The 16,737-nt window shown below is 38.0% G+C and overlaps 1 protein-coding gene and 1 long non-coding RNA gene across 2 annotated transcripts; both read right to left on the reverse strand.

Annotated features, from left to right (window-relative positions):
• Positions 1-458: 458 nt before the first annotated feature.
• On the reverse strand, positions 459-2,549 carry LOC131775293 (uncharacterized). The gene is made up of 3 exons (XR_010717458.1): positions 2,457-2,549; positions 2,080-2,181; positions 459-1,408 (listed from the first exon to the last, which is right to left on the reverse strand). It is a non-coding gene; the product is annotated as an uncharacterized lncRNA (long non-coding RNA).
• Positions 2,550-2,915: 366 nt separating this feature from the next.
• Positions 2,916-5,215, reverse strand: LOC131768879 (delta-like protein C). The gene is made up of 4 exons (XM_066166429.1): positions 5,072-5,215; positions 3,820-4,082; positions 3,419-3,533; positions 2,916-3,022 (listed from the first exon to the last, which is right to left on the reverse strand). The coding sequence occupies exons 1-4, from the start codon at positions 5,142-5,144 to the stop codon at positions 2,916-2,918; spliced, it is 558 nt and encodes a 185-aa protein (XP_066022526.1). The 5' UTR covers positions 5,145-5,215.
• Between the last annotated feature and the right edge of the window lie 11,522 nt (positions 5,216-16,737).

The following is a 16,737-nucleotide window of genomic DNA, read 5'->3' on the forward strand; positions in this document are numbered from 1 at the left end:
GATTCAAGTAAAAAATATTATTTCACCGGCCGCTTCTTTCCACGCGGTGTCTTTTAGACATCTCACCGGAAACGGATAGAATTTGACTACAAAACATTGCGAGCAGAATACGTGTACATGCAACACGTGAATAACAGCATGTACCACTAAGCCTCAACTGTTAATGGTCTAAACAGTTTGGTCAAACACAAGTGCCACAAACATCAAGAGGCTTCAAGCTGTTCACAATTTCGCGTTCAGAATCATCACAAAAACCAAGAAATTTGAGCACATAACACCTGCGTTACGCGAGCTCAAATGGCTACCGGTTAATGAGCATCTCCACTACAGAGACACTGTAATGACGTTTAGGTGCATGAAGGGCCTGGCCTGTGCGAGTCTCTCCGAAGACGCAAGTCTATTCACTATAGAAACAGAGAATCCCTTGATATTCCTCCAAGCAAGACAAAGTCCGGCCAGCGACGTTTCCTCCGTAGAGCAGTCAACATTTGGACTTTAAACTTTAAACAGTTATCTTTAACATCATTTAAAAAAAAAGTTGACAATGCGCATGCTAGAGAATTATTTTAATTGACTGCTTTTTATAATTTTATTCATATTTTATTCATTTTTTATTCTAATGTTCTTTGCTGTTTAGTATTGAAAAGCCCCTAGGGAATACTAATAAAGTATGTAGGTACGTATGTATTACGAACGCCCTGATTGGTCGAAAACCTTTCGTTTCGTTCAACAATCTAGTAGACCGCTCTTAAAAGCTCACTCCGACTCATTATTTACAAACGTTTCTTGTGTTCTCCCATCCCACGTAGGTTATTACGCCGGTAAACCGATAGAAAGTGCGCTTTGGTGCTTTAATAAAACGAGAATGGGAAGTAAATGGGTTGCCATCAGTGCATGTCTTTCCACAACCCATAAATCTAGCTTGTGGCTCAGTATTGGGGCATTAGACCGCAAAACTCTAAGGTTTGAGATTCTATTCAAGGTAATATTTCATTCTAAAGGGGCAGTAAGATATCTTTCCGTCAACATACTATTAAGTGCACCTTACCGCCAAACAATTGGCTCTAACTTATGCCACACTGGCTTGAGTGTCAATAATTCATCCAATATTCCCTTTTTTTTCTAACTCGACGTAAAATAAATTATCCCTTGATAGTTTCGATACCATATTCATTCACCAAAATTTATACGATGGTCGTTTTCTAAGAATGAGCCCCTCTACAACACGTGATACCCTACAAGCCACGATAAACAAAGATCATAGTTTCTCACTCATTGACACGTTTTATAATAACAGACGTACCTTCTTCGCAGTTTTCTCCAGAATATCCAGGAAGGCATTCGCATTTACCGCCAACGCAGTTGCCGTCATTCTGACATGGATTGCTGTCACACCGATTGGCTATAACTAACAAAAAGCAGCACTGTTAGGGACTAAAAAAGGCCGTCTGATCAGAAGTTTGCCTCGCTTGTGTATAAGGCACTCGAAATACATTAAATGAAAATGCGGTTACTGGTCAATTCCTACACCTTTACTCACCGTATCTCGCTTTCGATCCCCTGCGTATAAACTTCTCTTTCTGTTGCAATTATCTTCTTTCTGAATTATGTTAAGTCTGTTTTTCTTTTCCTTTTTTTGCACCCGGCAGAAACTTTTCAAACAAAGGCTACAATACTTACCTAAAATAATGTGTTTTTCTCTATATATTTATTTTATTGTTAGGTACAAGTGTGACTTAAGTATCATCATCATTAATGCCAAACAGACTGTCGTGAAGTTAATTTTGTCATTATTGCTTGTTTTGCGTTTTCAGTTCGTTTAATTATTTTTGTTTGCTTTCAGTTTTGCTAACGTTTGTAAAGTAATCATAGCTGTCAGTTTAGTCTTTATTGAATGGAACTCGCCTGCAGTATATTGAATGGAGACCAGTGAAAATAAGGATAATTGACTGACATCTACTTATGCATTGAATGCTATTTATATGCCTCATACATTTGTGAAAAATAATCACATAATTGTCTTTGTCTTCATAGACGCGGATTAAGATACGATTTCAGAGTAATTAAGGTGTGACTAACCTATTTCACAAAGTTCTCCGGAAAATCCAGGCTGACATTGGCATTTACCGTCCTCACAGGATCCTTGGTTCTGACATGGATTGCTGTTACACTTATCTATGACTTAAGAAAAATAAACAACCCAAGTCCTAACACACCTGGCCGAGTAAAATCCCTTTAATGAATTTGCGAGTTCGTTATTCGACAGGCATCGATTAATCTCGTTTGAAAATGTGAAGATATTTGATTAACATGCATCTTCTTCTGCATTTGACGCCATTCATATACCTCATACTTATGGGAAAAATAACCATATAATTATCTTTGTCTTCAAAGACGCAGTTTAAGATACGATTTCAGAGTAAAACTGCATCTGATAATAATAATGTATGACTAACCTATTTCGCAGAGTTCTCCGGAATATCCAGGCTGACATTGGCATTTACCGTCCTTACAGGATCCTTGGTTCTGACATGGGTTGCTATTGCACTTATCTGCGACCAAAGAAAAATAAACAACCGAAGTCCTACAACACCATTACACTTTTAATGCTCTTGTAGTAGTCAATATATGGATGATAGCTATGTAAGAAAGAGAAATTTAGTGGACTTTTGATTTACCGGTGGAGAGGGATGAAATTTCATCTAGCCGAGTAAAGTCCCTTTAATGAATTTGCGAGTTCGTTATTCTCGTTTGAAAATGTGAGGATAATTGGTTGACATCTACTTATGCATTTAACGCCATTTATATACGTCATACTTATGGGAAAAATAACCACATAATTATCTTTGTCTTCATGGACGCAGTTTAAGATACGATTTCAGAGTAAAACTACATCTGATAATAATAGTGTGTGACTAACCTATTTCGCAGAGTTCTCCGGAAAATCCAGGCTGACATTGGCATTTACCGTCCTTACAGGATCCTTGGTTCTGACATGGGTTGCTGTTGCACTTATCCGCGACTAAAGAAAAATAAACAACCGAAGTCCCACAACAACATTACACTTTTGCTACTCTTGTAATGGTCAATTAGTGGATGAAAGCTATGGAAGAAAGAGGGATTTAGTAGTAGACTTGTGAATTACCGGTGGAAAGAGATGAAATTTCGACAGCCATCGATTAATCTCGTTTGAAAATGTGACAAATCTTGATGCTTAAATGAGGACGTTCCTTTTCCATTTACTCATTCCCGTACCCATTCCTTCCTCTTCCACGTCCTCAACCGATTACTTTCCCTCAGGCTCCATCTGAGTTTTAATTGCGGCGACTGTACTCATCGTCAGGACAAAATTTGTTTAATTTGATCAAATAATTTTAATTGTTTCCTTAAAAGGAAAACAGCAGTAATAATTTCCTACCGCGATCACAGTTGTGGCCAGTAAATCCGGGAGTGCATAAGCAGCGATATCGTTGACTGGTAAAACCTGATTGACAGGTTGCATTGTTCTTGCACGGTGAATTACCACAGGCATTCTAAAGGGGGAAGATGAAAGCACTAATCATCAGCAAACTTGTTTTGTTACTTTATTTGTCTTTGGGTCTGTTTTATTCTCTTTTATCCTTAAATCGATTTTGTCCGTTAACTCTTTGTAAAATCAGACATGGTTTGATACTACTCTGGTTTAAAGATTTAGTGAATGTAACCGAGAAATTACAATTCATAGAGGCAACGTTTCGACACTCCTGTCTAGTGCCTTCATCATTGTCCACCTTGTTGCTACGTGAGCTTCAATATATTTTCTTTGTAAAATATTCTTACATTCGTTCCATGGTAAACATAATTTGCTGCCTTGATCAAGTCCTTCTCATGTTCTTGACTAGTTGAGTTGTTCAGTTCACAGTTTTCTGTCTCAGGCTCTTTCGGTTGAACATTAAAGTTGATACTGACACAGCTGTGTTCCAGGTAACAACGAAATTCGCACGTGTCCCTGTCAATCACACTGATTGTTGCTATGGTGTGGTTAACAAGACGTTCCCCCTCGAAGAATAACGAGGATGGAAAGGCTAATAAACGGCAGTTATCTGAAATAATTTCGAATGTTAGGAGGACAATAAACGAAATAATTAAAATACAGCAAGGTCACCAATGTCACTACTACGCCATCGCCTTGATACACATGCATGCATTTCAAAACTCAGACTTAAAGTGTTACGTTAATAATTAATGAAGGATGAGAGGCCTTACTCGGATATGGCTTGAATCGATCGTATCAGCCGTGATGAGTGTTAAAAGGATATAAAGCAAACAAAATACAACCAGAAATCCTGAGATGTTGAGTCATGTAACGATTCTCCACGCAGCAACCTTGGGTTTTTTTCTTATGAGTTAATTCGTTTCATATGGTTGGAAACTATCCTACCGACCGCGATGAGTGTTAAAAAGAAACGAAACAAACAAACAAAAACGAGAAATTCTTAGATGTTGACTCATGAAATGATTCTCAACGCGGAAACCTTGGGTTTTTTTGCACAACTTAATTCATTTTATATAGCTTGAATCTATCGTATCGTCCGCGATGAGTGTTAAAAAGAAATAGAGTGAACAAAACTAAGTGAAATTCTGAAAAGATCTAAACTAATGGTGAGGGTTGGAGCCATCTGCTCCGCCGCGTTGTGATGTAATAAGAAAAGTTAAAGAAGTCGGGAATATGTCTCAATAGGAATATTAACATTCTTATTGAGAAAACGCCTGCTACCCAAATTAATTTTTAAGGTTTCCGAGAAGAGTTTTGAGTATCGATATTGTTGAGTGTCACCGATATTCAAATAATGTCGTGTGTAAAATACATGTAATATTGTTATGCATCGTGTGCAAGATAGATGAAAAGAAAACATAACAATCCACATCCACTAAACACCGTTAAGTGCTTCCTTTTCGAAACTGAGCAATTTTTTTGCTGGTTAGTAGTGAAGTGATGCAGAAAGAAGTTAAGATTGTAAAAAGGGTAAAAGTTATATAAGTATAGAATTATAAATTCAGCAAAAGTACGGAGCTTCTTTAACCAACTTACCATCTAAACAGGCCAAAGCACTCTTTGAATTAATAATTAACAAGAAAAAGCTAAAATGAACTAAGAAAATCATAACGACGAGAGGAAGTTCAGTTGTTCAACTGCAATGGACTAAGGAAACCATAACGATATGAGGAACTTCACTTGTTCATCAGCAATAACCTGTCTCTGACAAAGTTGATAATAATACACATGAAAAATACTTTCGGCTGATTGGATGAAAACAAGTGCATTTTTCATGTAACACAAGTGAAAATTACAAATTACAAAACTACAAATTACGCGCTGACAAAATTTCGTCTGTTTTGACTTTCTTTGATGCTTTTCACGTAAATTATTAACAAGTAGCATGATCTCTCGCATAATTTGGCGTAAAAAGAAAAATATTCCCTCTGCGTTAATAAGCACTGGTAAAATTTTCAAGGATCAAAAATTGCACTGGCGCTACGGGCTGGCGCGATTTCGTTGTCTTTGAAAAATTTACTTCTGCTTATTAACGCCAAATTGCAGCCGCAATCATGTCATTACCCATACGTGATGTCATACGTCATACAATCAACTGAATTTTATTCAATGACAAATTTTGTCCCAGCATGCCTGAGTCATTCAATGAACAAGATCACCTGGCTTGAAGTTTATCATCTTCATTTACATCATTGTACATAAGCATCACGTATCGACATTCCTATCTTCGTAGTAAGTGGGAATTTTGTGACCATGGAACTTATTAAACGGTAGAGATTCTGTGGTAGAGCGGATGACTACTTCATGGAAGTTCGTAGGTTTGGCTCTCATCGGGAGCACTCGGAAATTCTTTTTTCTCCGTGTATTCTGTATCATTCCCTGAACTACATCTTCTATCACTTAAATCACCATATTAACACATAGGCCACAATTTTTCATTGTCTATAACCTTCTTGACCATCATTAGAAGTGACGTGAACAATGTTAATGCACTCGGAGCGTTTTTTCGTTTCTCCCATTATGCCTGCGTTACTCATTGAATAACATCTTCTTTTCAACAAACAACAGCTGAAAACTCGCTCATCTTGAATTGAATTCAAACGAATGATTTCATCGTTGTAGACGTAAGGTTTGGAAATTAGGAAATATCACTTTCGTTCGTTGAAATTCACTTAACAGCGAGGCATTATCTCAAAAAAGGTATTCGTGAAGTTGTGAGAAAATCTAGCGAGGATTTTCCGAACCCCCTATAAACTGTTTCACATAACTTTCGCATCATAACAAGGATTGCCATGAGACGCCCGCCTTTTCAAACTTTACTCCATTGATTAACAAATATATGAAACTGGTTCGACTGCAAAGAAGGAAAGATGTTTTTTTGGCGCTTTGAATATAGTCAGTAGGTGCCTCGGAAAGCAATTTCAAGCCACCTTTAATCTGTAAAATTGCAGGGCGTTTTTTTTGATTGATTTACAAATTTATCTTTGTTTTAAAATCGGATAACAGGAAAGAAAAATTAGGACCACATTTACAGGTCAGTGTTCACAATAATATTTCCATGGATTGAAACACGATTTCTTGTTTAGGTTAGGTAATCCTGTGCTCCATATGATTAATCCAGTTGTCTTCAAAGCCGAAATGTTATTGATTTCAAGCCTAACGTTGGAACAAGATAAGAGCAAAAAATCTCGCATGAAAGGAGCAATAAAAGCATTCACGGGGTCATTTTCACGGCAATATTTTCCACTTTTCAGTAAAGTTCTGTCATCAGCATTTTATCAAAGCTTTCTTAGTTTGAGGGGCTTTTACCTATTAACTGTTAAGAATGACCAAGACAGAATTTCTTCCTAAAATATCAATACTATATCTGACAAGTAATGAGAATAAAGAAAAATGCTAATTAGGAGATCATCAGTTGATCCAATACTTTATTCTCCCAATTAACATCGAATGAATCGGATGGCAGACAGTAAGGGAATTACCAATGAGATCTTGAGAGTGAAACGTTTAAGACGAATAGACTAGTAACATCATAGTGCACAAAGAAGACGTGAAAGCTTCATCGTCGGCGTCATCGATGATGTCATTGAAAAAAGCCGGCGACATCATCGACACCGTGGTCTATCTCTTGTTCAATGTTATCTGTGAGACTGTAGTGGAGCAGCACGGGCATTCACCAACGCTTTGAAGGCCTCCTCGGTTCCTGGCGCCAAGCTTTTGTCTGGGTGTATTAAGATGGCCAACCAGCTATAGGCTCGGTTAATTTCCTCCCTGAAACGATGATCCAGACGAATGGGTATGTTAAAGTTCAGAGAAAAGGTTCAGCTTAATCGAGGACTGTTGGGGAAGCAGTTTCGTTAATCAACGGCTCAGATGTGTTTAAATCATCAGAACTAGGGGGTCTGCTTAACAGTCTCAGTGCACGGTTTAGAGAATGTCAGAGACAACAGCTAAAATTGAGAAATTTAGGCTTCCAATAGAGTAATATCACGAACTATTGACGAAGACGAAGAAAACAAACTGAAAAGAAAAGTTTACAAGTTCATGAAAATAACTGTTGATCAGTCGACCACTGCATGAACGTTGCAAGTCTGCAGATTTAGTCATTTTATTTCGCTGTTATTTCCATGACAAAGGTAGATTTCATTTTATTGCTTCTTCAGTTACAAAAATATGCGATGTCGTATGTTGTTACTCATTTTTACTTGAGGTGATAATAAAACCAAGGTAATAATTTAAGACTGACTGATGTTACTCATCGTACCTGGTTGCTCTGGCTGTCAGCCCCAGTCTCTCGTAGTTATCTTTGGCTGATTTCAACCTGTGGATAGCCTCAGCCTGTTCTATGGTGTAACCCAGAGATGTAGAAGCATTGACCTGGACTGGTTTACCACCATTTTCTATTGTTGCCAATATTAATTGAAATAGGGTCTGGAAAAGTGACTGTTATTGTTAGTGTTAATTATTCAACATTCACGAAAGTTCCAGGAGCTCATATAGTTATAGAAAGAGTTATTACAGAGCAATTGAATGTAAAAGTGGAACAAGGTGACTTCAATTGTTGAGTCTTCGACTTGATGCATATGCATTTGTATGTGCAGTGATTAACGAAATGGTTTCGATGGGTAAGAATCAGAGTTCAGTTGACTAAATTTTAGGAGATTTTGGCTGATGACTTCTGCAAAAAGGTTCGACTGTCTTGTAGAGTTCAGGCGCACACGAAGTTATTCAAGTCATGTAGCGTGTATATGTATGTGTATTTATATATATATATATATATATATATATATATATATATATATATGTGTGTGTGTGTGTGTGTGTGTGTGTGTGGGCGTGTGCGTGTGTGTGCGTGTGTGTGTGTGTGTGTATATATATTACTCTACCAAAGAAGCATCTTCATTGTCGCGTGTGTAAGGAATCCCCAATGAGAAGAGACACTTAGTACCTTTCCTGGAGACACAAAGAGAATTTTTGACGGAAAACTGTTACACTACCAAGAGAGATTTGTCGGATCGTTTTGCTATTTTAAATATAGATTGAAGGGAACACCTCTACTTCATGGGGACTGGGACTCCCAGCTAACATTGTATCCTTTTTCCTTTACTGGACTTGGAGCCGAGAAGGTTTCGTTAAACCTGGTGTACGAGCGTGAATTTTGACCAGCGTTGTCAGCAATAAGAATATCGTGGCCCCCGCCAAACATGGGAACATGGCCTATGTCCACATAAATGGAAATCATGCTTCACCATACTCTTGAACAGCACCATTCCTTTTTCTTTTTCGAGCGAAAAACGATATCCTTTGGACGGATCGTCATCTATAAGTTAAGACAAAAACCTTTTTTTTTTGTAGGTGGTTTATCCAACTCGTTTTATTTATAAAAGCCACACCAAAGTCATAAATTGAACTGAGGTCTGTCACGAGCAAAATATGCGCAGGAAGCCACGGGTGGTCGGCATTTCAATTTTTCACATAACATAACTTGACATGTGGTCACCCAAAGGTGTGAAATGTTGGCTACACTTTGAAAGCCAACAAAGCCTACTGTCGTGTTTACGCATGTGTATTCTTGAACAAATTAACAGGGTATGAAAACTTTACAGATGGGCTTGAAATTTGCTCCAAAGACTCCTTAGTTACCAACTTAAAATATAGAGTGAGGGAGAATTCCTTTTCTTCAAAATTGATCTCCCGCAATGGCCTGCGACTTAATGAGTATCGGTAAAATTTTAATAGGCAATTTTGAAAACAAAATTTCAGACAATAAGGGCCGTAGCTAGCATCTTTATTTTGGCCTTTTTTTTGAAGAAACGTTTAATTGAGAAAATAATCTCTAGAAAACATTGGATTGGTTAAGATAAAACCAGCTAATATAAGGTGGATGAATTGAGGGGAAAAGCATTTTAATGAGGTTAATTCGTTTCATGTGAACTGTGAGTAGCGGTTCTCCAAATGATTTAAGGTTACAGAGGGGCCATTAAGGAGACGTATTGTGACATAGCCGTGACAGGCCGTGTGACATCAAAGGTCACCATTATTCCCGTGTCTTATCTGCGATGCTAGGAGCCGGTGTGGGAGCTTTCGCTGATAACTTTCGTAAAAGAAAAAAAGGTCGTTTGTTGGCAATCGATTTATTGCAAACACTATAATATCGAACGTTTCAGCGAAAATAAAATTTAAAAGAATAGATTTTAAAAAATTTGTTGATCAAGCCTTTCTCATTTGTGATGGCTCTTAAAAAGAGCCGTTTGCATTTGGTTGGCGTAAGAGAGGCATTTCAAAATTTTTGGCTGCGATGAAGCTCCCACAGGTTTGCCTCTAGAACATCCATTCTGTCTACCATTGAGATGATGTTGTCTCGCAGACCAAAATAGGTTTCTACTATCCATCGTAAATAATCCTCTCCCAGTACAGCCGCAGTTATTACATAGGTGTTTTTCAAGACATGCAGCAATTCCTCTCGATGTTCTTCAAAGGTTTCCAGGAAATCGAGGCGATCGTCACTGCTACTGTTTATCTCTTCCACGACTTCCATCTTGGTGGTACAGTAAAATTTTAAAGTGGGAAGCAAGTTAAGATTTCGCATACGGGGGTTAGTTTTCCATTCAGTTTTAAAAACTGTCAAAAGTCACATTCACTGCACCAATTCATTAATGCACGCTCAAAATGTCGAGCCAGAAACGAATTACTGCTTTCTTCTGTGTAAAAAAAAACCATCATGTTCAACATAATCAGTCCACACTTCAAAAAGTGTTAATTCAGCGGCATCAGCTGAGCCTAAAGATTTGGATGAAGATAACTCTATTCAGACTGAAGATGTAACTGAGCCAACGTTAGCAAAGACACGAAAGCTTAAAGACCATCAAGGTAATAGCGCTGCTGAACTTCAAAGTAAATTTATTATTTGACCAAGCCGCTCACTTAATTTGGGTTATTCGTATCAGTTTTATCAATTTAACATTGTAGCCCTCGATCGGCTTATTTTTATTTTTGTTTTCGAGCCAATTCACTCGGGTTTTTTCAAAGAAACATAATATTGAAGGAATTTCTGCGTTCATCTTGCTGGACTTACTAAGTATTTCCGTCCCTCCACCTCATCAAAATTTTTAGGTTCTTGGTAAAACGAACGGGAGATCGAAAGGAAAACGAGGTTGGACAGTGAGAAGGAGAAAAGACTTTGTTAGATACAAAGAAAACTTAGGACCTGACGATGTTGGTTAATTAGATATTTATCAAACCCCTTTTGATTTTAAAGATCAGGGGTGGATCGAGGGGGACGGTGCAGGGGGTGCACAGCCCACTCGCCTCTCAGATGACCTGTAGCTTTGTAATATAACTAGTATTCTGCAGCATTTGTTTACGTCACTTGTCAGTTACGTCGTTCCTTAGTGGTGCACCCCCTCAAGAAAAATCTTGGATCCGCCCCCGAAAACGCACAGAAACCCTACACGCCGCGACACCCACAGACACCGAACTGTCTCCGACCATTTCATTTTTCAGAATCGTTACCTGTTGATGCAGTCCAGTGGTTAATGATCGTGGAAAGCTAACAAATGAAGATGACTAGTGGACGATGTTTCAATTCAAAGTGGGAACAGAGATTTAATTGGCTGCGCTACCCTCCCTCCGTTGATGGCTGTTTCTGTACCTGCTATCTGAAATAATGAAAGGCTTTCGATCGGGGCAAGGTTAGAACTGCCTATAATACGAGTATACAAAAAATCGCACTATTTCGCTCTCAATTCTCGATGTCATTACCACCTTGGCAGTGCGGGGAATATCACTCAGGGGTAACTGGAACTCAGAGCAACACCGAGAAGGTGTTAATTTTGACTACTTTATTGAGTGGAAGAGTTGATTTGATTTTATTCTTAGGAATCATCTGGATACCTCCCCAGGAAATGCGCGTTACCTATCTCCACAAATTCAGAATGAGTTTATCTCTTGCCTAAGAGACGAAATTTGCGAGAGTAACGTTAAACAAATAAAGAAGTCAAAGTTCTCAGCGTAATGGCCAATGAGGCAATAGAGGAGTCCACAAAAACACAACTTTCTGTCTGTATAAGGTATCCCATGGACAACTTTAAGGTTCAAGAAGCTTTTCTTGGTTTTGTTGAACTGCATAAAACAGACGTCCAAACCATTTCCGAAGTTCTAATAGACAATATACAACAATGGGGTTTGGATTCAAGTGAGTGGTGTTGTCAAGGGTTCAAGCATGAGTAACCTCAAAACTGCTTAAGGCAAAGTTTTTTGCGCACTGCAGAAGTCATTGCCTTAATTTAGCCATTGTTGCTAGCAGCAATAAAGTTCCCGAAGTCAGAAACTTCATGGATACTTTCAAATTCATTACTTTCTTCTTTTCTTCCAGTCCTAAATGTAAGGGGATCCTTTCGGAGAAACTCTCAGAAAGTGCCGGTAATGACTTGCTTGCCGATTCAGGCCTCTCAGCGGGAACGTTCACTAATGTGAAGACGTCATCCCATTGAGAGCGAACAGAAACCGATATCACCTTCCGACATTAAGTGATACCAGGTGGCTTTCGCTAGTAAATTCGATCAGCACTTTGTTAAGTCATTATGAAGCTGTCCATGAAGCCCTCGAGGAAGTGCGAGTTCAGTCACTAGTCAGAATTCTCACGACGCCGCTTCGTATCTTTACAGCATGAGTGCATTCTGCTTTATTGTAGCTGCTGTTATTTGTCAGCACATTTTAGCTTTTACAAGACCTCTGTAATAAAGAATAAAGAGTGCGATTTAGTCTTAGCTCATGAAGATGCACGGAATTTGGTGGCTGCTATTCAGTCTCAGCGATCGGATGAAAGATCCCATTCGTTGTATTTAAGGGAAACTGCAGTCGCTGCTAAGGTCGGTGTTTCACACATTACACCAGTAAGCGAATGTGAATGTTGGTGGGGACGTAGAAGCGCACTATAAAGTGAATTTTTACTATCCCTTCACTAATCATGTGATTCAGCATTTGAATGACAGATTTCCAGAAGAGATCAAAAGAGTATTACAAGCCAGTTTCCTCATACCCGCAAAATTGCAGTTGTTAGATGAAACTGTTGTCGCAAGAATAGAACAAAGTCTTGGAGACGAACTCCCTAACAAAGCCGAATTTGCGCAAGAGGTAAAGAAACTGAATCCTTAATTTATGTCTTTGAGTGAGCAATTCCAGAATAGCGATTCGTTTATCTGTGTAAAAGGAATGTATTTTTTTCAACAGCTACTGCGTTGGAAGATGAAGAACGACAACTCCGATGTTAAGCCAATCCAAAAACTTAAAAGGTCACTCGTCTCCGGCTCATTATTTACAAACTTTTCTTGTATTTTCCCATCCCGCGTAGGTTATTACGCCGGTAAACCGATAGAAAGTGCGGTCTAGTGCTTTAATAAAAGGAGAACAGGAAGTAAATGGGTTGCCATTGGTGTTAATCTGCGCATGTCTTTCCACAACCCGTAAATTTAGTTTGTGGCTCAGTACTAAGGCATCAGACCCCAAAATTCTAGGGTTTGAAATTCTATTCAAGGTAACATTTGATTCTAAAAGGGTACAAAATATCTCTCTGTCAACATACTGTTGAGTGCACCTTACTGCCAAACAATTTGGCTGTCACTTATGCCACAATGGGCTGAATGTCGATAATTCGTCCAATATTCTCTTTTTAATTTCTAACTCGACGTAAAAGAATATCCTTGATCAGTTTCGATAATTCTGACATGGATTGCTCTCACACTGATCGGCTATAACTAACAAAAAGCAACAGTGTTAGGGGCTAAAAAGGCCATCTGATCAGAAGTTTGCCTCGCATGTGTATAAGGCACTTGAAATACGTTAAATGAAAATGCAGTCACTGGTCAATTCCTAAACCTTTACTCATCCTATCTCGCCTCCGAAGCCCTGCAAATGCGTATAAACTGTTCCTTCTGTTGCGATAATCTTTCTGAATTATGTTAAGTCTGTTTTTCCTTTTCCTTTTTTCCTTTCAGCAGAAACTTTTCAATCAAAAGTCTGCAACAAGCACTTAAAATGGTGTGTTTTTCCCTATTTATTTATTTATTGTTTAGTACGAGGGTGACTCAAATATCATAATCATTAATTTCAAACAGACCGTTGTTAGGTTAATTTTGTCATTATTGCTTGTTTTGCGTTTTCAGTTCGTTGGGTTATTTTTGTTTGCTTTCAGCTTTGCAAACGTTGGTGAAGTAATCATAGCTGTCAGTGTAGTCTTTATTGAATGGAAATTGCCTGACTGACATCTACTTATGTATTTAACGCCATTTATATGTATACTTCATACTTCTGGGAAAAATAACCACATCATTATCTATGTCTTCATAGGGGCGGTTTAAGATACGATTTCAGAGTAAAAATACATCTGATGATGATAAGGTATGACTAACCTATTTCGCAAAGTTCTCCGGAAAATCCAGGCTGACATTGGCAATTACCGTCCATACAGGATCCTTGGTTCTGACATGGATTCCTGTTACACTTATCTACGACCAAAGAAAAATAAACAACCCACTTCTTAAAACACCATTACAATTCTGCTACTCTTGTAGTAGTCAATAATTGGATGAAAGCTATAAAAGAAAGAGGAATTTAGTAGTAGACTTGTGATTTACCGGTGGAAAGAGATGAAATTTCACCTGGCCGAATAAAATCCCTGTAATGAATTTGCGAGTTCGTTATTCGACAACCATCTATTAATCACGTTTGAAAATTTGACAAATCTTGAAACTTATATGATATTTCCATTTCCCATTCCCGACCCCATTCCCTCCTCGTTCACGTCCTCAACCGATTATTTTTTCCTTCGGCTCCAACTGAGTTTCAATTGCGATGACTGTACTCCTCTTAAGGACAAGAATTTCTTTAATCTGATCAAACAATTTTCATTTTTTTTCTTTAAAAGGAAAAGAGAAGTAATAATGTCCTACCATGCTCACAGTTCTGGCCAGTAAATCCGGGAGAGCATAAGCAGCGATATCTTTGACTGGTAAAACCTGATTGACAGGTTGCATTGTTCTTGCATGGTGAATTACCACAGGCATTCTAAAGAAGGAAGATTAAAACACTACTCATCAGCAAAATTGTTTTGCTACTTTATTTGTCTTTGGGTCTGTTTTTTTCTCTTTTATTCTTCAATCGATTTTATCCGTAATATGAAACATGTTTCTCGTTAACTCTTTGTAAAATGTTCTTACATTCGTTCCATGGTAAACATAATTTGCTGCCTTGATCAAGTCCTTCTCATGTTCTTGACTGGTTGAGTTGTTTAGTTCACAGTTTTCTGTCTCAGGCTCTTTCGGTTGAACGTCAAAATTGATACTGACACAGCTGTGTTCCAGGTAACAACGAAACTCACACATGTCCCTGTGAATCACACTGATGGTTGCTATGGTGTGGTTAACAAGACGTTCCCCCTCGAAGAATAACGAGGATGGAAAGGCTAATATACGGCAGTTATCTGAAATAATTTTAATGTTAGGAGGATAATAAACGAAATAATTAAAATACAGCAATGTCACCAATGCCACCGTCTTGATACTGTCGCCTTGATAGACATGCATGTATTTCAAAACTCAGAATGAACGTATTGAGTTAATAATTGATGAAGGATGAGGGGCCTTACTCTGATATGGCTTGAATCTATCGTATCAGCCAGGATGAGTATCAAAAAGAAATAAAAACAAACAAACAACTAGAAATTCTGAATGTTCGGTCATGTAATGATTCTTCACGTAGCAACCTTGGTTTTTAGCACAACTCAATTCGTTTCATATGGCTTGAATCTGTCCTACCGGCCGCGACGAGTGCAAAAAAATAAATAAAACAAACAAATATAATGAGAAATCCTGAGATGCTGAGTCTAGGAACGATCCTCCGCGCACGACTTAATTCGTTTCATATTGCTTGAATCTATCGTCCCGGCCGCGATGGGTGTTAAAAAGAAATGAAACAAAGAAAGAACAACGTGAAACGATCTTCCACGCAGCAACTTTAAGTTTTTTTGCTTAACTTAATTCGTATGTTTGAAAACGCTAAGCTGATAGTGAGGGTTGGAGCCATCTGCTCCACGGCGTTGTGATGTCAGAGGAAAAGTCTCATCAGGAATATTTAAATTACTATAAAGAAAATGCCTTCTACCCGAGTCAATTTTCAAGGTTTCTGAAAAGAGTTTTGAGTGTCAATATTGTTGAAAATCACCGATATTCAAATAATATCGAGTATAAATTACCTGTAATATTGTTACACATCGTGTGCAGGATAAATAAATACCGTTATGTGCTTCCTTTACGAAACTGAGCAATTTTTGTTTAGGTTAATGGCGAAGTGATGCGGAAACATAAATTAAGTGAAATACTTCTTCTAAGAACTTACCATCTAAACAGGCCAAAGCACTCTTTGAATGAATCAACAAGAAAAAGCTAAAATGGGCTAAGAAAATCATAAAGACGAGAGGACGTTCACTTGTTCAGCTGCAATGGACTAAGGAAGCCATAGCGACGTGAGGAACTTTTTCTTGTTCACAGCAATAACCTGTCTCTTATAGATAAAAATAAGTGCGTCTGATTGGCTGAAAACGAGTGTATTTTTCATGCAACACGAGTGAAAATTGTAAATAGAGCGCGCGCTGACAAAATTTCTTCTTTCTTGACTTTCTGTGATGCCTTTATACGTAAATTATTAACAAGTGATATCTCGTGCAATTTGGCGTTAACAAGAAAATATTCCCTTTGCATAAATAAACACTAGTAAATTTTTCAAGGATCAAAAATTGCACTCGTCCTGCGGACACAATCGGCTGATTATTATTCAATGACAAATTTTGTCAAACAGGAATTGAACTTCCATGATAAGTGTGTTCGCGTCTTTTTCTTTGTTTGAACCAGAATTGTCTATCTATTTTACACTTTTTTTCAGGTGTAAATTTTTTTAATGCCCACCATAATTACATCGTAAGTGAAGTTTGCTTGTTTCGATCGATGTTCCTCTCAGCAATACGAGTAGTCGGCTAATATTTTAGCCATAAATTTCCTGTTGCGTAGTAACAGCAGCTCAAAATACTTCTTAAATATTTAAAAAAGGAGGTTCAAGTACTTGGTACTTAGTATCTTGGTTAGGCGGTGAATTACAACATAATTTATTTTTGTCAACTAAGTAAATTGACCAACCTGAGGAGTTTCTAA

Source organism: Pocillopora verrucosa, chromosome 5 (genome assembly GCF_036669915.1).
Source record: "Pocillopora verrucosa isolate sample1 chromosome 5, ASM3666991v2, whole genome shotgun sequence".
Lineage (NCBI taxonomy): Eukaryota > Metazoa > Cnidaria > Anthozoa > Scleractinia > Pocilloporidae > Pocillopora > Pocillopora verrucosa.